The sequence below is a fragment of the Tiliqua scincoides genome, chromosome 2 (assembly GCF_035046505.1).
Source record: "Tiliqua scincoides isolate rTilSci1 chromosome 2, rTilSci1.hap2, whole genome shotgun sequence".
Lineage (NCBI taxonomy): Eukaryota > Metazoa > Chordata > Lepidosauria > Squamata > Scincidae > Tiliqua > Tiliqua scincoides.
In genome coordinates, this window is record NC_089822.1 from 3,187,184 (window position 1) to 3,209,546 (window position 22,363).

The window sequence follows — 22,363 nt, forward strand, 5'->3', positions numbered from 1 at the left end:
CCCTGACTCCCAGTGCAAATGGATTAATGTTAATTAGCAACTGTCGGCTGTAATTGTCACCCTCATTAAAACACAGAATTATGTATTTCTTAGTTATAAATAACCTATCTAATTGTACTTGATGTATGCTGGTTTAATCAAATAGTACACTTGCTTGCAGGCAGGCATTTGCATTAATCTCACACTGGATCTTGGAGTCTTTTTGATCATCTCTTTTTTCCAAACTTTGCTGGTGTGTGTGGTTTGTAAGGAGTTGGGGGAGGGGGAGGCTCTCTTTCAGCTTCTTTTCTTTTAAACATCTTTAAAAAAAAATCACTCTGCAACTCTGATAGGATTTTATATTAAAATGAGTGGAAGTGTCTTCTGGGATTGTTGAGTGCAACTGAAACCTTGTCAATTTTGAAGTAGCTTGGCAAGGCTTCCGTCACTCAGTGGTATGACAATAAGTTGATTATGAGTTTGAAACTAAGAATAAGCTGAGAAGAATAAAGTGCAAATCACATTAGCGAGCCAGCTTAACTTTTTTCAAGCTGCTTCTTGAGAAGAGCCACGTTGGGGTATTTTTGTTGGACTAGGGCTGGGGGGCTCCCCATTGCCAATTTCACCAGGTGTAAATCATGTCCAGTCCTGCAGAAGATCAAACATAAACATCCATGTTGTACAGAATGTACACCGTTTAGCAACCGGACTGGGGAAATAAACCCAGGCCCCTTGTTGCCTGGAGTACATTGTCGGGTAGTGGGGGACTCAGAGGACCCACAATGCTGCTATATTGTAGGAAGGTGGCAGGCCCAGTTGGAGTAGCAATGGGAATCTTTGCATTGTGTTACTTTTTGATTGTCATGGGTCAGTAACCCCAGATAGTGGCGTAAAGCTGAACCAGGGATCTTCCGTAATTAAGTGGGTCTGTTACTAGAAGAAGCAAGAACTGCTCTTGCCCGTGCGTTTGTTAGGTCTGGGAAGTGGTGCAGTACCAAAAATGGCTGTACCTATTGACATCACTGGAAAGAAACATGGCACACATGGGGATGGACAAACACATAAAGACATTTCACATTGGTTTTTTGATTTCTGAGCACCTGTCCTTGGTGACGCTTTAGGCAGAATATGAGCCACATAGACCTCACATGTCCCTTTCCTTTGGGCTTTCCATCACTCTTTACATGCCCAAAGGCACTGTCATAGTCTCATTCTAAGTTCCGATTAGAGCTTGGTACAAGTCTCAGCTCCCATTTAAACTTGCTCAAGGTGTTGAAAAGGGAGGAGGTTTGAGGATAAAGGAATGTGAAACCTCCATGTTGGAAGAGCATTAATTGTAGATGGGGTATTTTTCTGACAGCTGCTGTAGTGTAGAGGCTGGGACTGAACTGTGATTCAGGACTTCCCTAGTGTGAATCTTGTCTCTGCTGTGAACTCAGTGGGTGGCCTTAGGCAAGCCCCTCACTCTCACCCCCCCCCCCCAGCAATCTGAGGCTAGTAGTCATAGTCATAGTTGGCAACCTTCAGTCTCGAAAGACTATGATATCGCGCTCTGAATGGTGGTTCTGGAACAGCGTCTAGTGTGGCTGAAAAGGCCGATTCAGGAGTGACAATCCCTTCCACACTGGGAGCAAGTGCAGTCTGTCCCTGGTCTGTCTCCCTGGCTATGGGCCTTCCTTCTTTGCCTCTTTGCCTCAGACTGTTGGCCAAGTGTCTCTTCAAACTGGGAAAGGCCATGCTGCACAGCCTGCCTCCAAGCGGGCCGCTCAGAGGCCAGGGTTTCCCACCTGTTGAGGTCCACTCCTAAGGCCTTCAGATCCCTCTTGCAGATGTCCTTGTATCGCAGCTGTGGTCTACCTGCAGGGTGCTTTCCTTGCACAAGTTCTCCATAGAGGAGATCCTTTGGGATCCGGCCATCATCCATTCTCACGACATGACCGAGCCAACGCAGGCGCCTCTGTTTCAGCAGTGCATACATGCTAGGGATTCCAGCACGTTCCAGGACTGTGTTGTTAGGAACTTTGTCCTGCCAGGTGATGCCGAGAATGGGTCTGAGGCAGCGTATATGGAAAGCATTCAGTTTCCTCTCCTGTTGTGAGTGAAGAGTCCATGACTCGCTGCAGTACAGAAGTGTACTCAGGACGCAAGCTCTGTAGACCTGGATCTTGTAGTCACCGAAGAAGCACTGAACAACATTGAGTGCCTGTCTGTGCTGGAAGAGCTTGACAGTGAACCAACCCTAGAAGAACTTCACATGGCCCTGGACTCCCTTGCCTTTGGCAAGGCACCTGGAAAAGACAGCATCCCTGCTGAAGTCCTAAAGTGCTGCAAAGAGATCATCGTCACTGAGCTGCATGAAATCCTCTGTCTTTGCTGGAGAGAAGGTGGAGTACCTCAAGGCACGAGGGATGCAAACATCATCACGCTGTACAAGAACAAAGGTGACAGGGGTGACTGCAACAACTACCGCGGCATCTCTCTCCTTAGCGTTGTAGGAATGCTGTTTGCCCGAGTTGCACAAAAGAGGCTCCAGGTACTTGCAGAGGCTAGTAGTACTTACCTTTAAAAGTTGTTGTAAAGACTACACCAAGGTAGTGCTCAGTAAGCAGTGGTGTAGCTAGATGGGGTGCAAAGCACTAAGTTTTGCTGAAGTGTACGTCTCTGTTTTGCTCCCCCACCTAGAATGGCTCTGAAGGGGGGGGTGCTTGCACACTGCACTGAGGCTCCCTGCAAAACTTAGTGCTTTTTATCCCCCTAGCTATGCTGCGGCCAGGAAGTAGAAAGTAGAAATCCCTATGCAGATGCTGTTGTTTGTACTACTGCTACTGCTCCATCACAAACATCACTTGGTTGGATAAAGGATTATATAAATAATTTTGTTTAAAATGCATATATTACCTTTCCTGCCTAGAAGGGTATGCGGTGCAGTGCAAGGAGTTCATTTATATTTGGTGCTCCCTACAAAGATCCAGATGCAAAATGGCAACGTTGCATTAAACAATCTGCTTTTAGTTCTTCCCATTCTAGTCATTATTTTTTATATTTAAAGAGTCCTGAGCATGACGAGGCTTTGATCTGGTTGAATTCCTCAGCACTCCCACGCCCAGTGCCTGTGACAGACTGTCTTTAATAGACCTCTTGCAACATGTCTTAAATCGAGAGAGCAGTTCTAAGTTACCTTGAGATTTAATCTTCCTAGTGGGAGACAGAGTGGTGTGTCTTGCCTTTTCTGTGTTCCACATCTAAAGGAAAAGTGAGGAATAGACAAGGATGTCCCTTTTACCTTTTGTCTTCTAATGTAGCAAAGAGATCCCTTCCAGAAGGGCCATGACTCCCCCAGAAGTGCCTCACCTGTAAGCAATTGAGGTGACATGATGACATCACTATCAATTACTTCCAAGTTATGGTGCACTCGGAGTGGTTGCGAGCAACTCTGAGTGGCCGATCATGTTTTTTGCCTTCCCCCCCCCCTCCCCGTCGAAACAGAACACAGATAATTCTTCATCAAGCAGAAACAAGAAAAAGAGGCATTGGGGTGCACAATTTTTGTGCAAACCATCAGTTCTGTTTAAAATGTACTGAAGTAACCAACTTTTTAACCTCTTCTCTTTCTGACCTTTGGGAAACCTGGACCGACTAAACAGGCTTATAAAACATGCTGCATTAAATTAACAAGCACAAAAAAATTCCTGCAAATAATAAGGTAACCGTAGTTTGGGGATGAAACAAAAGCAATGAAAGACTTTGGCACAGAATACTGGCTGAACAGAATACTGAACGAGAAGCACCCAAGGCCACAGCAGTCGTCATGCTCACCAGTGGCTTCCCAAGCTTTGCTATACATAAGGAGAAAAACTCCATTCTAACAAGCAGCAACATCTGATCACTTGGATGCAAACAAGTTCTCCAGAGGAGGCTTTTCTACTACTTTTCCTTCAGCTAGAACTACAACAGTCTAAATACTTGTTTCCTTCCTCATTAATCCATACAAAGTTCCAGAGAGTCAGCCAAAATTCAAACTCAGCCTCTTCTGTTTTACTTACCACTTGCAAGGGGACAGAGACCCCTTTAAAGCTGCCCTTTAAAACCAAAAATTCAGAGAAGACTAGCACTGGTGAGGAAGGACTCCACTGGGAGATAGTCTAAGATGCTGTCACATCCCCTCTAGGAACTCAATGCTCTCGGATATCCACAGCCATGTGAGTTTTGGAACTATACATTCAAAACCCCTGTGGAAAATTTAGAACTCATGGAATAAAAAAGTAGAAGAAGTACTTGACTTATTATTTGGGGGAAAACTCATGGATAAGGAAACCCATGTGGGATTTACACCCAAACATGCTGTTACTCTGGAGCAAATGCTTTTTTTCTGCCTGGGTTTTTGCACTTTTGGCCTGGGCCTCAGAATTGGCCAAGAGTCCTAGATTACTCTCGTTGCCGCAGATGCTTTGTAAATTGGAAGCAAGGGTGTTTTTATTAAATGGTTTTTCCTTTTTATTAATATTTAGATTCAAGTTTTACCGTATTTTGTGCAATGCCTTGAAAATCCTACTTTGCAGTATTTGAAAAAAATAAGAGCATAAGAAAAAAAGAGCCCCGCTGGATCACACCAAAGGCCCGTCTAGTCCAGCTTCCTGTATCTCACAGTGGCCCACCAGATGTCCCAGGGAGCACACAAGACAACAGACACAACCTGCATCCTGGTGTCCTCCCCTGCGTCTGGCAATCAGAGGCAGCCTGCCTCTAAAACCAAGAGCTTGCACAGACCTACCATGACTTGTAACCTGTAATAAACTTTGCCTCCAGAAATTTATCCAATCCCCTCTTAAAGGCATCTAGGCAAGATGCCATCACTACTTCCTGTGGCAAGGAGTTCCACAGACAAATGACACGCTGGGTAAAGAAATTTTTTCTTTTGTCTGTCCTAACTCTCCCAACACTCAACTTTAGTGGATGTCCCCTGGTTCTAATTTTACATGAGCGAGAAAAGAGCATCTCCCTATCCATCCCCTGCATAATTTTGTATGTCTCAATCATGTCCCCCCTCAGGTGCCTCTTTTCTAAACTGAAAAGAAAAGCAGGACACTCCTCCTGCCTCCATTGTCAGTGTTGCAGAGGTCAACCAGGAGAGAAGGGAAAGCAGCCGAAAAGCCTCGTCTGGAGAACTTGTTTCAATCCAAGTGATCAGATGTTGCTGCTTGTTAGAATGGAGTTTTTTCTCCTGGTGTATAGCAAAGCTTGGAAATGGGGTGATGTGTTGGATTATGCCATAGAAGCCACTGGTGCGCATGACGACTGGTGTGGCCTTGGGTGCTTCTCGTTCAGTATTCTGTGCCAAAGTCTTTCATTGCTTGTGTTTCATCCTCAAACTATGGTTACCTTATTATTTTACAGGAACTTTTTTGTGCTTGTTAATTTAATGCCACATGTTTTATAAGCCTGTTTAGTCAGTCTAGGTTTCCAGAAGAGGTTAAAAAGTTGGTTACTTCAGTATATTTTGAACAGAACTGATTCTTTCTCAATTTCTCAGTTATTTCTCAGTTATTTTGTTTCTCAGGCTGCAATCCTAATCACACTTTCCCGAGAGTATGCCCCATTGAACAAAATAGGATTTACTTCTGAGTAGACCTGGTTAGGATTGTGCCCTCAGTTATTTTGCTTCTTTCTAGCTATATAAATGCCTAGAATGATTAGCAAGAGTGACTTGTTAATGTGTGTGTGTGTGTGTGACTTTTTTTTGTTAAAAAAAAGTTTCCCCTGCAGGGTCAATGAAGAGAAGCCAACTTCCAAAAGCCCCATATTTCCTGTGGGACTTTTAAGAAAGTGATTTTTTAAAGACGTGATTTTCAAACCCTCTAATGCTATTGTACTTTTAAACTTTCATTTTTGCTTCGTCTGCATGGAATCATCTTTTACTACTTAAAACCAAAATTGGGTTTATTGAAACATTTCAATTTTGATTATTTTTTTAATAAAGATGTCGCCATCTAACTTAATGAAATCACTGGGATGAAATGAGTAAAAGTTTGAAGAATGTAATAAGCTTGGAGCCCTGCAGATTTTATTAAACGCGTAGCAGACAGAGCTTGGGCGCATTTCAAGGTTCTGTTTTCTTCCCCTGTATGTGCTGTCTTGGATCAATAGGGTGTGAAAAACATGCCTTGTCAAAAATGACCTTTGCACCATTAGACCGACTCTCTTTCAGGCGATTTTCCGGCAGGATGAGCTCTGCATACACCTCGCATTGCCCAATTTGTGCGTGCCTGTGTATGTGTGTAACTTCCTATCCCTACAAAGCTTTTTTGCAAAACGTTGGGAGTACATTCAAAACTCAGTCCCCTGCACCTTGCAACACTTGTGCAGACTGCATGTGTGTTTGTCAATCTCATCATAATTTATGAGCAGTGTTTCCATTTATTAGGCCCGAGACGCTCTCACTGTAACGCGTTGCCCATGCAATGCAGCATTTGTTTGCCAGCAAACTTGACCTGGTCTTTAGGGCCCAAGACTTCAGAGTGGGGAGGCAAAGATGCAGTAGCTGTGATTGCTGCCCACAGCCCTTCTGTAGCTGCATGGTGTGATGACTGTCACAACTCTGTCTGCGGACACTTGGCAGTGACACCTCATCTTGGAACTTCTGAGTTGCTGAGCTCTAGCCGCACAGAGCTCGGTTTTGAGCCGCATGGCCACACAGTGTAGTGTGAATCCTGCACGAATCCATCCCCCGCCCAGATACCCTGTCCAGAGGTTCACTGGGTTGGAATGTCTTCATGAAATGCTGAACAGGCAAGACAGGACTGGAATTCTCTTGGCGTTCCACCCATCTTGCTGCCCAGCGGTTTCCCTGCTAGCCAGTGGTTTCTCCAGAGTTGGCTGGAGTGATCTCTGGTGTGGCATTGGGACCGGGCTCTGGAGGACTTTGATTCTGTTGCTGAAGCTGCTAGCTAGCTAGCAGCTCAGGGTTTCAAGGCAGCCGTGGCCAGATAATTCCTGCTCTGGGGCATTGAGGCAGGAGACATATTGGACCCAATGTTTACTGCTTGGCAGCTGTGAGTAGGTTTACTGGGCAGATACGTAGTTATCTGATTGTGGAGGAGATTAAGATCACCTCCTTGTGGTAGACAGATTACTTCTAGGTGGTGGCCAGGCTTATCATGACCCTCTACCTCTCAGGCTCATGGGACCAATTTGTCCCTCTTGTCTTTCTAGCAAGGGCTGAAAACCTTCTAATCTGCTTAGCTTTTCCTTTTTAGTTTTGGGGCCAAGATTCTTCCTCGTCTTTATCCTTTTATGGTGTGTACTTCTGCTGTATTTGTATTTTATTAATGTTATTGATTGCATTGTTTTTTAGTATGATGATATTAGCACCGAGCAGTTTGCTTGGGCAGCTAGAACGGGACTTCCACCCAGACTTGCAGCCCAGATTAATTAATTTTGTCATATGGGGGGTGTACAAATTTTATGGGCCCTACGTGCCAAATGACCTTCGTACACCACTGCCCTGGGGGTGGGGTAACATTATTCCTCTCCCTTTCAGTGTCCACAAAGACTTCTACCATCTCAGTTTTCCAGCTTATCTGCATCTCAAGAGTTTACATCCTAACAACTCTTTTCAGGGTTCAGTACCAAGTATGTTGGCAACCTTCAGTCTCGAAAGACTATGGTATTGCGCTCTGAATGGTGGTTCTGGAACAGTGTCTAGTGTGGCTGAAAAAGCCAATTTGGGAGTGACAATCCCTTCCACACCGAGAGCAAATGCAGTCTGTCCCTGGTCTGTCTCCCTGGCTATGGGCCTTCCTTCTTTGCCTCTTAGCCTCAGACTGTTGGCCAAGTGTCTCTTCAAACTGGGAAAGGCCATGCTGCACAGCCTGCCTCCAAGCGGGCCACTCAGAGGCCAGGGTTTCCCACTTGTTGAGGTCCACTCCTAAGGCCTTCAGATCCCTCTTGCAGATGTATTGCAGCTGTGGTCTACCTGTAGGGCGTTTTCCTTGCACGAGTTCTCCATAGAGGAGATCCTTTGGGATCCGGCCATCATCCATTCTCACAACATGACTGAGCCAACGCAGGCGTCTCTGTTTCAGCAGTGCATACATGCTAGGGATTCCAGCACGTTCCAGGACTGTGTTGTTTGGAACTTTGTCCTGCAAGGTGATGCCGAGGATGTGCCGGAGGCAGCGCATGTGGAAAGCGTTCAGTTTCCTCTCCTGTTGTGAGCGGAGAGTCCATGACTCGCTGCAGTACAGAAGTGTACTCAGGACGCAAGCTCTGTAGACCTGGATCTTGGTATGTTCTGTCAGCTTTTTGTTGGACCAGACTCTCTTTGTAAGTCTGGAAAACATGGTAGCTGCTTTACCGATGCGTTTGTTTAGAGTCAGTACCAAGACACCTGGGCAATCTGGCAAGATTCCAAAGATGAGCTTAACTGTTAGCTGAGATGAACAGGATTTAGAGGTGGACCTTCAGCCCAAGAACTCTAGGGGAAAAAACATCCTTGGCTCTCCACAGTTATCTGCATGATAATTTCACTGTGGCGAGTTTGGCATTGGTGGGAAAGGGAAGGTGTGGGAAAGTTGAGGAAAACCAGGTCTGCGTTTTTCATTGGACCTGGAAGAAAGTGGAGACATGGTGCAGACAGTTGGAAGGTCAGAGTTGTTTGCTGCAGACCTGCATCAGGAGACAGGCGAGTGGCTCTCATTCCAGCAGAATCTTGTAACCTTTCAAGGCAGCCTGGCACAGGGCACATGGCAGCAATCAGAGGCCACTGTAATGTGCGCTACCTTGAGAAGCAGCATGCCCGCTCCCAACAGCATCTGCAGATTTCCTTCTGTGAATGCTTTCCTTACTGTGGCCTTAAGCCTGCAAGACATTTCCCCCCTGCCTGTCCCAAGGTTGTAGCAGGGTATCTCTGCTTCATTGTAGCTGTGAACATTTTAATTTCACGCCCTGCAGACTTCACTGTCTTTTGTGCTCTCATCATGTGTGTATGGAAGGGTCACATTCATTTGAATGGGCTTTTTTGTGTTTGTTTAAAAAAAAAGAAAGAAAGAAGTAAAAGTTGCATTTTCTGTGAGGCCTCCCATGTGAGGAATGCGGACTCAACAGTCTCTGCTAATCAGATGCTTTGCAAGCTGGTTGACGCCCCACCCCTGGGAAGCTTTGGTGCAAGCAGACTTTGGCTTGAGAACTGAACCATTTGAGATGGAGAAGGTTGTAGTGGAGGTGGGCTTTCATGTGGTTTGCAGTTGGCAGCTGGAGGTGAGGCTTCTCTTCAAGATCTGCCTGCAGAAGGTTTACACGCACAGCATCCATAATATCCGTACACAGCCTCCGTATATGGAGCACGCAATATCCTGAAGTGTCATTTGTTTCTGAACAAAAGTGTATTGGTGGCAGGCAAAGAACCCATGTGTCCTCACACCAATTGCCAGGCAACAGGAGCTGCCAGAACTCAGTTGATGGGCTCTTAGGCCTTGCTGGGCAGTGCTCATTTAGCAGCCAACAGGATGCTAGTTCCTGTCTAGGGGGCATAGAAAGAGAAATTGGGAATTGGGATGGATTCAATAAAGTGTTCACTGGCAATGGAGGCCAGGATGCTTTGGGAAAGGAAAGGATTTATTATAGGAGTCTATGGAAAAGAGTTTCTTTAGAGGAAGCAAAGAAGCTAGATAAACAGAAGAAGTTTTTCAGGAGGCAGCACTGGCTGGAGTGAATGAGAAAGAGGTTCACTGAGCCAGTGCAAAGACATTGGTGCAAAGAACTGTGTAGGAGAGAATGGGAAGCCGCAGTGCACTCAGGGACCAGAAGTATATGAAGGCAGAGCGGTGCACACTGGGGGCTGACAAATGGTGCCATCAGAGGCGACAACATGAGGTGGCAAACCAGCCTGCACTTCCAAAAACAGAATGGACGGATCATAGAAATACAGGGCAATGCACCCCCAGAAAATTGCATTTTCTGGTATCTGATGCATGTCTTGGATTCCAGCATACATCTACTGTATGTGCTGTGCAGGAGTGTTCAGCATGGCGGTTATGTGAAGCATCCTTCAGATTCTCAAGATTTCATGCCAGCTGTCGGATCCTGAGCTGCGTAACCTATCACAGAAGTGCAGAGTTCTAAACCCCCTCTTGACCTACAGCCCAATCCTATGTTCCACCCCCACCCACCCCTGATGCAGCCATGCTAAAATGGCTCGCACTATGTCCTGTGCGGGGGAGCAGTCCCAAAGGTTTCTGGGTAAGGGAACCCAGGAGAAGCTTCCATGTCATAGAGAGGTTTAATCAGATCTGTGCTAGCAAAATGCTAGGTGGGCAAAATGCTAGCACAGGTCCAGCAAGCTAGGATTCGGCGGATGCTACTGCCACCAAACCACCCCCTTCCTGCAGCTGTCCTCCCCACTGCCACCCCTCCCTCCTCCACCGACTTACCTGGGTTGGTGTCCCAACATAGCCACAGCAAAGGTGGAGGCTCCTTTGTGACTGCAGTAGAGCAGTTACCACTGGCAGAATGCTGGTTCCACCCAGCGTACAAGCCAATTGAATTGTTGGATTTCTGCCAGCAGTGACCGTCCAGCCACCTAGTCTTGTGCTTCTGTCAAAATAACTAGTTAAGCAACTAGTTTGGGAATATTTCATATACACATTAATGTGAGAGACCTTGCACTCACTGCTGCGTGTTTCTTTGTATCTGAAATTCAAAACAAAGCATTTTTGAGTTATCGCAGCTGAATGTGCATTCAGAAATCAATGTGTAAACTGGAATGGCTGCTCATCCAGAGGTGCCTGGAGCTCTCCAAAGTGCATGTTCATGCTCAGAAAGATAACCTCTTGTCACTGGGTTCTTGGAAGATTTACACAACAGAGATTCTGTGGTCAGTGTCTCCGCATGTTTGATTCATGTTGCTCTGTCGACTTGCATCTTAGAGGCTTGTGTCAGAGGGCTGGAATCAGGCCTCCACTCCATTCCAGTCTAGCTAGCCAGCCAGAGAAAATCTAGACAATCTAAACAAACAGTGATAGGCCAGAGGAAGCTCTTGCAAGATGTGTTTGACATGCTGCAGTTGTGCTGCAAGGCCGGGGATCACGAACATCTGACATCAGAATGGGGAAAGCTGCTGTTGGAACTTGTGGTTGGCAGTGAACTACCTGGACTTGCTGGGAACTGTTTGGAAACTGGTTCCCAGGGTCACTGCTCCTCTAGGCTGAACAAATCTCCTGGACGCAAGTGGCTTTGCTAACTTTTGCATGGCTTCCTATCTTGTCTGGTGCTGGCTCCTTCCGGTCAATGAGCCCCTTATGTGTGTGCAGCTTCCAGAGCCTACTTGTCCTCCCTGGTCCTATCCTTGGCAAGTCTCTCTTGAACCTCCTTGCCTGCTTCTCTTAATTGGCACCTGCTTTCGTTGGCTGGCTTCTGACCTTGGCTTCCCTCTCACCTCCAGTTCTTCTTCTGCCTTCTAGTCCCAGCCACCTCAGCTTTCCTACTCCTGCCCCCTGCTGGAAGGTACTCCCCAGCTATGATCACTGATGTTTTCCCTGCCTCTGCAATGCCTTCATTCATTCAAGTGACCAGCACCATGAAAAGCCTACAGCACACTGAGTTTCCATGACAATTGCACCATCAACTGCTCGTCTGAATCCATTCTTCTTGTTGGCAAATTTGCTGTCAAGGCAGTGTGCATGGTTGTCACGAGTATTCTATTGGCCCATAATTAATGGGAAATGGCAGTAAACCTTTCCTAAAAGGAAAGTTCTTGAAATTTTTGGATAACTTAATAGACTAAAGAGACCCCCCCTGTCCTTTTGCCTCTGTGATGTGTGTCTGGAGAGGAAGTGGGCATCTTGCCAGATTTCAGTGCCAGTGGCCTTTGAAATATCTGAATGATGTTTGTGTTTCGTGTTGGAACCAGCAGGAGGCAGCTGCTGCATGGAAAAGGGCGGCCTTTCTTGGAAGAACTGATTCGCTGAGTAAATGTTGCAAACACACCCTGTTCTAATCTTGGGGCTCTTGGCCACTATGCCTAGCTGGCCACCCTTTGTGACTTGGGGGGCTTCCTTTACCATGGATCAAGCACTCCAAGAGAGCTGAGCCTGCCATCAGCCTTTTTGATCTCTGCTGCAGTTATCACGTTGAAGGCTTTGCCCCATAACTGCACCAAACATTGTCTGTTCAGGTTCTTGAGTGTGCAGCACTGTTCTCCAAGTCAGCACTCTGCTCTATGGCCCTGGCCTATGCCTGCAAGGGATGTTGTCTCCAGTGGTGCTGTGACTAGTCTTGGCTTTATTGCCAGTGACCCCAACAGCAGTGAGCCCGTGTGCTTGTGAGAGTCGTGCGTCAGGTTTCCCTGTGGGCTTTGGTCTGTGATGCTCTGGTGGTGCCATAAAGAGTGGGTGTCTGTTTTTGTTGCTGCACAGCTTCAAATGAGAGCAATTCTGTGCTGGGGTGTTAGAGAACAGGGTTGGGCTTTCCTGTGACTATCCCGGGGGAGGGGTTGGTCGGTCAGTTGCATAGCCGGGGGGGGGGGCTCACAGAGATGCTGTGACCCCAGGCAGCACTCCATGGGGGCAGCAATGCCACCTTCTCCATAGCTGCCTGGGGCCATGCCCACTGTTGCTCAGAGCCAAACCGCTTCTGCCAGCCTTGCCCTGAGTGGCACACAGAGGTTCTTCTGACGCCTCCTAAGACCTCCAGCAGGCCTTGGAACATCACTTCTGGTTTTTTGGGCAAAACCAGAAGTGACGTAGGCTTTCTGAAGCCTGAAGAGGCCATTCACCGGGTTCGGGTCAGGGGATGGTCTAGGTCAGGCGGCAGCCCTGGAAGGTGTGTTCCAGGGTGGCACTCCTCCCAGGTACACTGCTGAGGTTGGTCCTCATTTCTGGGTCCTGAGATTCCAAAAGAAGGATTGATAAATAAGAGGAGTTATCTATCGTTAGGCTGGGAAGTGGTGATTTATGAGGAAAGATTAAAACAGGTCTACCTTGCAAAACGAAGACTAGGAGAAAGACAGTCACAGCCGTCAAATGCAGGGAGGACAAAAGGGAGGCTCAGTATCTGTGCAGGTCCGCTGTGAGCCTGGGCTGTAGGTAGGGGGCTCAGCCTGGTCCAGCTCTTGTGACCGTTGCCAGCCCCAGACCTCCCCCTCTCTGTTGTCTCCCTGCCAGTGCTGAACTGAGAACTGTAAGCACGTTGGGGCAGCCCCCAGTCTTTTTTTATGCGATAGGATTTTTTTTCCCTTGTGGAAGACACATTGAGTGATGCAAGTCTTCACTTGCAACCTGAACTGGCACACTTTGGGCATAGGATTACCACCTCCATAAGAACCAGACTATTCGCTTCTGGAAGTCACCAATTCTAAATAAAGACATGACTCCGAGTAACACTGGCTCGCTGGTCCGGGAATAGGGGAGGCCTTTTGCAGCCAGAGTTGAATCTCATCTCGGTGGCATGCTGCAAGAGCGTTCTTGGGGTGGAGGTTGTAGGTCTTGAGATGTTGTGGAGAAAGAGGACTGATTGGAGAGTGCCAGGCATGTGTACAGCCAGAAGGCGGGGTGAGGTAGGGTCATCCGTTCTTGTCTCTCTTTCCAGCTGCAGCCAAGTGGGCAGAAAGAGTGAGGAGGTGACAGCAGCAGCACACATGGCATCTACCCCCACACAGAAGGGGGCTGCCACTGTCCCAAAGTGGAGGGGAGTTAGTTTGCAGCAGGGGGGAGTGACATTTGCACTTTGCTTCAAGCAGCTCTTGGGCGTGGGCCGTAACTGGACCTGCCTCTCCTTCCACAACTGCACTGGTAGTCTGGAAGTACCTGCCACCTCTCCACCCCCAAATAAGTTATCAGTTAGTGAAATATTGGGATGGGGCTGTAGTTCAGTGGTAGTCTTGGCGTTACATGCGGAAGGCCCCACGTTCTGTCCCTGCCTCTACCAGGTAGAACTGAGATGGACCAGTGTGTTGGTCCAGTGCCAGGCAACTTCATATGCTCAGAGGTCTCCCCAGTGGAGGGCAGGGTTTTTCTTTGTTGCTTAAAGGCTGTCTGCTTTTGCAGCAACATCCTCATTGGGCGAGGGGGTGGCTTCAAGAAGAGGAGTCTGTAGTGGGGGCAGAATGGGGAGAGGTTGTCCTCCTTAGTCAGCACCTGTTTGGCACGCAGAGCTGCCACCCCTTCTGAACTTTCCACTTTGTGGTGTTGATGTCTCTCAGTCATCCTGGTTGATTTAAATGTGAAATTTCCTCAACGAAAGCTTTGGCTTCCTACTCTGTAAAACGAGCACACGCTATCATAAGCATTTTATTATCAGTAATTAATGTTTGTCGAGTACTTGGGAGCCGAAGGTGTGGGATAAGTCCAGAGGAGCTCTACATCAGTCGGGAAGGTGCTGGAATCCAAAGGCAATTTGTGTGCTGCTAATAAATCACTTGGAGGTTTATTTTTATGCTTCTGCTCAAATTTCTGACATAAACCTTTTTATTTCATTGGGAACATGCGCTTAAATAAAAGCAAACCTCTACAGTACTAATCTCCAATGCCGTATTGCCCAAACGCTTTGTGGAAATGCCATCACCTTTTCAGAGAACCAGAGCAGTGTGTTTTCTAGACATTTATGGTGGAAGAATAAATTTTCAGAGACTGTAAATGAAAAGATATCGCTGAACATGATGATCAAATAATATCTGACACTGCTTGTTTAAGGAAATATACATACATCTTACTGCCGAAACATTTATGATGCCAATAAATCTCATTACTTTTGCCTGGTGAGAGAATTCTTACCGACTTCACCAAAAATCTGATTGGCTTAAAATTGTGCCCTTTTCCGCATACTGGAGTAAAACAGTCTTTATCATATCTGTTGAATGGTGCAAAACAAAAATATAAAGCAGTTAAATAGATTGTTCTGTGTTTGTGAGTTATGTGGTCAGTGGATGATGGAGATGCATTTCACATTCAAAGTCATATTTTCCAAAGAGTGGTATATCCAGTGCTGTGAATGGAGGCCACCTCAGATAAGGGCGTAAAACAGGGGTGCAGCTGCCCTTCCATAATAGCCAGGCTGGACAATTTTCTGCACACTGGTCAGCTGTGGGAAAATGAAGGAGCACTTCTGCCTGAAGGACCCCATGAGTGTTTATAAGGTCCTCTTCTGATAATTCACCCCCATCACCTCCCTAGTTAATCCATCAGGCATAGGGCAGATAATGGGACGGTGCCCTCTCAGCACTCTCAAGGCTGCTTGTGGTTCCAAAGACAAAGAGCTGTTCCTTACTCCTTGAAGCCCCAGGGTGTTTTCTCTTTCATATTACCCCCCCCCCCCGTGACAGTTCCCAAGAGGCACTCTTCCGTGAACAGATCCCACACAGCAGGGACTGCATCTTAGTGACTTCTGTGGATCTGTCCATGTCCCTGAGATGCTGCCCAGGGTAAGGCTTCTGTAAGGGTAAGTCTTGCCTCACGAACCTTATAGAATTCTTTGAAAAGGTCAACAGGCATGTGGATGCGGGAGAACCCATGGACATTATATATCTGGACTTTCAGAAGGCGTTTGACACGGTCCCTCACCAAAGGCTACTGAAAAAACTCCACAGTCAGGGAATTAGAGGACAGGTCCTCTCGTGGATTGAGAACTGGTTGGAGGCCAGGAAGCAGAGAGTGGGTGTCAATGGGCAATTTTCACAACGGAGAGAGGTGAAAAGCGGTGTGCCCCAAGGATCTGTCCTGGAACCGGTGCTTTTCAACCTCTTCATAAATGACCTGGAGACAGGGTTGAGCAGTGAAGTGGCTAAGTTTGCAGACGACACCAAACTTTTCCGAGTGGTAAAGACCAGAAGTGATTGTGAGGAGCTCCAGAAGGATCTCTCCAGACTGGCAGAATGGGCAGCAAAATGGCAGATGCGCTTCAATGTCAGTAAGTGTAAAGTCATGCACATTGGGGCAAAAAATCAAAACTTTAGATATAGGCTAATGGGTTCTGAGCTGTCTGTGACAGATCAGGAGAGAGATCTTGGAGTGGTGGTGGACAGGTCGATGAAAGTGTCGACCCAATGAGCGGCGGCAGTGAAGAAGGCCAATTCTATGCTTGGGATCATTAGGAAGGGCATTGAGAACAAAACGGCTTATATTATAATGCCGTTGTACAAATCTATGGTAAGGCCACACCTGGAGTATTGTGTCCAGTTCTGGTCGCCGCATCTCAAAAAAAACATAGTGGAAATGGAAAAGGTGCAAAAGAGAGCGACTAAGATGATTACGGGGCTGGGGCACCTTCCTTACAAGGAAAGGCTACGGCATTTGGGCCTCTTCAGCCTAGAAAAGAGACGCCTGAGGGGGGACATGATTGAGACATACAAAATTATGCAGGGGATGGACAGAGTGGATAGGGAGATGCTCTTTACACTCTCACATAATACCAGAACCAGGGAACATCCGCTAAAATTGAGTGTTGGGCGGGTTAGGACAGACAAAAGAAAATATTTCTTTATTCAGCGTGTGGTTGGTCTGTGGAACTCCTTGCCACAGGATGTGGTGCTGGCGTCCAGCCTAGACGCCTTTAAAAGGGGATTGGGCAAGTTTCTGGAGGAGAAATCCATTACGGGGTACAAGCCATGATGTATATGTGCAGCCTCCTGATTTTAGAAATGGGTTATGTTAGAATGCCAGATGCAAGGGAGGGCACCAGGATGACGTCTCTTGTTATCTGGTGAGTTCCCTGGGGCATTTGGTGGGCCGCTGTGAGATCCAGGAAGCTGGACTAGGTGGGCCTATGGCCTGATCCAGTGGGGCTGTTCTTATGTTCTTATGTTAGAAATGGGCTGTGTCAGAATGCCGAATGCAAGGGAGGGCACCAGGATGCAGGTCTCTTGTTGTGTTGTGCTGAGGCATGTCCTGAGGCATTTGGTGGACCACTGTGAGATTCAGGAAGCTAGACTACATGGGCCTTTGGCCTGATCCAGTGGGGCTGTTCTTATATGGTCTGGGTCTAGCCCAGCCTCAGTAGCCATGCTGGGTGACATTTTGCCTAATAAGGACCAGAGTGGAATTGTTTTACAACTAGTGTCATACAAGTGGGAAAGGGCTGCAAACATCCAAATTAGTCAAATTTTCTAGGAACTCTGCGAGAGAAAGTTGGTGAGTGGCCACTAGCCAGGAAGAACGGCAGCCTCTGACTCTGTCCAGACCATTGTAAGCAGATTTGCACCTCTGGATATACAACAGCCCACAGCTCCCTCCCCCCCCCCCCCACAATATCCTATATGTGAGAGATTATGGAACATGGTCCCAAGCACCCCAATTCACACCATTTTCTGAAGCAGGAAACTGTTCGTCTGGATTCATTTTTCCTATCAGAGATTAGGATGCCAAACAGGAAAGGGGAGTTGAGCAGAAGCCTGGCGAACATGCCATGTCTCCGCACACCACCTTGGAGTTAATTTCTCCAAGTTTATCTAAGTTTTACAGCATTTCTCCTATCGGGGAAAATTAAATGATTTGGCAGATTACAAGAGCAGCAAATATAGCAAAGATTATTTAAAAGAACCAGGCATTGGAAATCAGTCTATTTGACACCAGGGCTCTGTATGCAAGGCAGCAACTGCTCTGTGCAAACAGCCTTATCTGATGGAGGGAACAGCTCCTCTCGGCTATTTAGTAGTTAATCCCCTGATAATACAGTTTGTCCTGGCTTGTAGAGGTGCCATCACACCGCATTTTGCTGCAGGCAAGAGAACTGAGCTAGCAGGGCTCCAACCTCAGGAAGCCAATTTCCTCCTCACTTATTTCTGAGGGAATATTTAAAGGGAAACTGCCAAGATGTTCTGGCTCCAAAATGGCCATGCCTTGCAAGGAAACTGCTCCTATCACTGAGCAGAGACCAAACCCAGCCAAGGCAGGTGCTCTTCGAAGTGGAAGTCACCGTGTGGAAAGGAAACAGTCAATGCCATTTCTACCCAGTCCCTCCTGGACATCAATCGGTTTTTGCCAGTGGGCAATTCCACAAAGCTGGCAAGGCGGCTTACCTAGGCAGGCTGACCATAAACCCCATTTTTCAACTGAGTTGTCACTAAAATTGTTCCACAAGAGAAACTCAGAGAACTCTCTGTTTCTCCAGACATTCCCCTTCATGGTGCAATCATCCCGGCTGCTCTTGCACTTTCATATACAACAACAAGCACATATACTATGATGATATTTGTAATGCAACAACATAAAACCAAAAATTAGCTGCCTAGGTCCTTGGGAAGGACTCGATAGGTGGGGTGGATATATACAAAATCAAAAACAACATGACTCTGTGAAAATAGATGATGATGTTGAACAGGGATGAGTGAGTTCCTTCAGACAGTCCAGTCCTAACCTGTGCTGGTACAACCAGGCCACATGAATTGCGCTATATCCAGCACAGGGTAGGAGGTGGCTGGAGGTCTCCATGGGGTAAGGGGATATCTCCTTGGGGTAAGGGACACAGTGCTCCCTTAGGACTGTGCCCTGAGTCTGTAAATCTAAAAGAGGATATTGCATTGAACTTTCCAGTGTTCGTGGATAAGCTATTTGTGCTCCACACACTTCTCTGTCCTTACACAAGGGCACTACCCACTCTTTGCTAAACTCTTCTGAAATCTACGGGTGCCTTAGTTTTCCCCTCCTGTTCAGCCTAAATGATGTGAAATGTATCAGCTTCCCCACTCTCCATGGCTTGACTGCTCTATTTTAGATTAGGGCTGCAATCCTAATCCCTTATGTCAGTGCTTTCCAGCACTGACATAAGGGCAATGCAGCTCCAAGGTAAGGGAACAAACATTGCCTTACATTGAGGAGGCCTCTGTGAGTGACACCCAACTGCGGGATGCAGCACATGTCCCATTGGCACTGCTATGCCAGTGCTGGAAAGTACTGACATAAGGGGTTAGGATTGCGCTCTAGGTGTCTTTAGAATAGATTATCAGCCCTTGGACACTCAAGAACTGTGCAGGAGTGCTAGCAGCAGCAGGTATGCCAGGATGCAGACTATGAAGACTTTCAATGAACTGCTATGTGCAGAGTTGGGAGGCCATTTCACACCCAGCCCCAAAACATGATCGTGTCTCCAGATGGTTGGGGATGTGCACACTCCTCTTGGTGTAGAAGTTGAAACAATGCGTGTCCGTTCCTTGCCAGTCCTGTTGATTGTGCAGTATATGGGATGCTCAGCACAACTTGTTCAAAGAAATGTCCTCCTTCTCTCTCTCCCCCAGATATGAGGCTTCTCTCTTGGACCTCGTGGAAGCCATGAGCCCAGGGCTCCAGCATCAGCCCAGCATCAGTCACAGCTACAACAAGACAAGCCGGAAAAAGGCTGGCTGGACACGGAGCCCTTCCAGTGCCTGCAATGGAGCAGCTGACCTGGAGGAGAGCCGCATTCTGGAGGACGTCTTTTTCATTTGATGGGCCCAATTGCGGTCGCCCTTGTGGTGGGTCAGGGACCTGCCTCTGCTTTCCTACATGGACACGTGTCCATCACAATATACTGTTTTTAGTTTATTTGATTGATGAGTGATTGTCTCCTGACTTCCCCTTAGAAACTAACATGGTAGGTCCCTGTCCAACTTCCAAATCATGTAAGAAAAGCATCCTTTTGCATAAGGTGACAGGTGTTAGTGGAATATCATCTGGGCGCCTTTCATGCACTGTGTTACAAGGCGTAATTCTTAAAGGAACAATGTATGCCATTGTCACAAGAACAGAGGCTTCATGTTTGATTCTTTAGCTGTGGAAATCAGTTTGCCAGCACTGCTGTCTCACACTCACTCACGCTCTCCAGCTAAGTCGTTTTCCATTTCAACAGTGGCCTACTGAAATTGAGGGCGCTACTTATGCATACTGTAGACGAATTTCTGTAATTGTCACATCCTACGCTGTTCCATTGAACTGTTTTGAAGGCAGATAACCTGCAGCTCTTCCCAACATGAATGGATGTTTCTCAGTTAGTGAATGTCTTACAGAATATGCCTCTTTAAGAAAAGATAAATTAAGAGTGCATGGGACATGGGTGGTCGAGTGAGATAGCACACCCCTCCTGCTTACCTGTCTTAAAATCAGCCAGCCTAGCAAACTAAACTGCTCAACTTTTCCCTCTTTTTCATATGAAAAGTGCCAGGGTTGTAGGGTGAGACCAGTCTGTTCCCTGACTCTGGCTTTTTCCCCTCTCCCTGCCTATTTCTTGATGCTGTAAATACAGACAAATCAGTAGTTATTTCCACTTGCTGCTCGTCACACGCATCCCTCCCTCTGGCTTTAATTATTCATGCCATAATTGTTTCAGTTTCTCCTAAAAGACACAACCTCCTTGGCTTGCAGGCTCTCATTTACTCCAAGAAACATGCAGAATCGGTAAAAATGACTGCAGATTGCACGATCAACCGTTGCTTTTAGCACAGTGCAGGGTTTGTATTTTATCAGAACGGTCACCCTCTCTTGGATTCCTGGAAACCCAATTCTGAAATAGCTCCTCTTGCAAAAGAGTTAGAAAGGCAGCACAGGAAGAGAATTCCCACCTCTTCTCTGCTGAACAGGTTGTCAGGAGACGAGTACATCTACTCAGAGGTGCCCTGCTTCTCAGGTTCACTCTTGCTGTGCCTGATTTCAGCTTTCTTGTCTACACCTGCAGCAGCCCAATCTCAGTGGATTGGAACTGTGCTTCCCAAACTCCTACAAGGGAGTTGTGAGCACTGTAAGTTGATGTGTGGGGAGGGGGGAGGCAGGAGCACGATCCTCAGTATTGCACTGCTGCCGGGGACAGGAGGAGGGGGTTTCTACTTACCTGTAGTCAGCGCTGCAGTCCTGGGGGGTGCAGGGAGCCCTCCACAGGGCTCCCCCTGCCTGCAAAAGTGTGAAAAAAGAGAAAAACAGGCACTTTTGGTTTTTGCAATGAAAGTGCCCTTTTCCCCCCTCGTTTGCACTTTTGCAGGCACAGAGAGCCCTGCGGATGGCTCCCCACACCCCCCGGACTCCCCAGGACTGCAGTGCTGGCTGCAAATAAGTTTTAAAAAAAACCCCTCCTGTCCCCAGCAACTATGCAATCCTGGGGATCCTGTTGCTGCCTTTCTCCCTCCTTGCCCCTTAGAGGGGCATTGGCCAGTGCTTCCCAGGCTGTTGGGTCATGACCCGTCAGTTTGGGAACCACTGGACTAGAAAGATGTAGCTCAAGCCAATTAGATGTAGCTAAAAGATGTAAAAAAGATGTAGCTCAAGCCATGGCTCAAAGCCATGGACTTTGGCCATAGAGACAGAGGGATGTGTGAGTGTCTCATAAAGCATCTCAAGATGGCATTGCTCGGGGCTTCCATGGGACTTAGCACAACTTATGGCATCTCAATTTATTTATTTTTTCTTCTTATCAAAGCTTTGGGGAGGCAGAAGTGTTTGCCTTGCCAGGCTAAAGTGAACACTAGATCCTCCTCTGTACTCTGAAATTACAGAGCAAAATAGGGAATGCTGAACTCTTTGGGATTGTTCTAGTGGAACTCTGGGACCAGTTGATTCCTCTCATTTGGGGCTCAGTTGGCATCCCAATAGCATGTGACTGGGGCATCTCTTTCCCCCCTTCTCTAGCCTTGTTGCTGATGCTCTGTTTCATCAGATTAGCCTGCATTGTCCTAGAGCCGCATGTCACTGCTCCCTGTTTTCAACAGCTGCCTTTTTTATACCTCTGCCACTTGGGCACAGGGACTCAGCTTACAAGAGGAATTAGAGAAAGAGAAGGGTGTTGGTCTTAACTAACAGCATTCCTTTTTTAAATGCCTTTTCTCAATAGCACATTTTGGGAATGAAACTAAACATCTTGCCTTTTAATTTTTAGCCTTCCCCCAACTGGCCTGTCACTCTGCTTGCCTTTTCTAAAGACACCAATTCCCACTTCTGAACGTGCCTTCAGATTCACATTCCAGAGCTCTACACTGGAGTGATATATATATATATATATATATATATATATATATATATATATATATATATATATATATATATATTGCCTCCAGTTCTTATTCAGTGCCAGTCCTTTAATATTGAATCTTGGATTTTGATAAAGCTCTTGATAAACAGGTTGGATTCGTGCTGTTTATTTTTGTGTCAAATTGTATGACTTCAATGACTTTTGAAGGGGTTTTTTTCCACTTTAAACTCTAGCTATGTTCGACTTTAAACTCTAGCTATGATGCTTAAAATTCATCAGTAGGAAATACCTGTCTAGGAGGCACTTCAAAAAATTGTAATAATAAGAGGAGCCAAGAGTGTGCTTGCACAGGTGTGGCCACAGCCCAGCATCAGTTATGCCAAGAGGCATTCCCGATTGTTAACATTGTGCTATAGGTGTGGTGGTGAATGTGACTTGAATGGGGAAAATGCATAGACACCAGCCCCAC

The 22,363-nt window shown here is 46.9% G+C and overlaps 1 protein-coding gene across 2 annotated transcripts in view; it reads left to right on the plus strand.

The window, feature by feature from the left end:
* KIAA1328 (KIAA1328 ortholog) overlaps positions 1-21,990 on the plus strand; it is a 258,629-nt gene extending 236,639 nt beyond the window's left edge. For both annotated transcript variants that reach the window (XM_066618101.1, XM_066618102.1), the window contains one exon: positions 19,199-21,990. In XM_066618101.1, coding sequence (XP_066474198.1) covers positions 19,199-19,388 — 190 coding nt within the window. In that variant the 3' untranslated portion in view covers positions 19,389-21,990. The remainder of the gene's footprint in view (positions 1-19,198) is intronic.
* Positions 21,991-22,363: the final 373 nt, after the last annotated feature.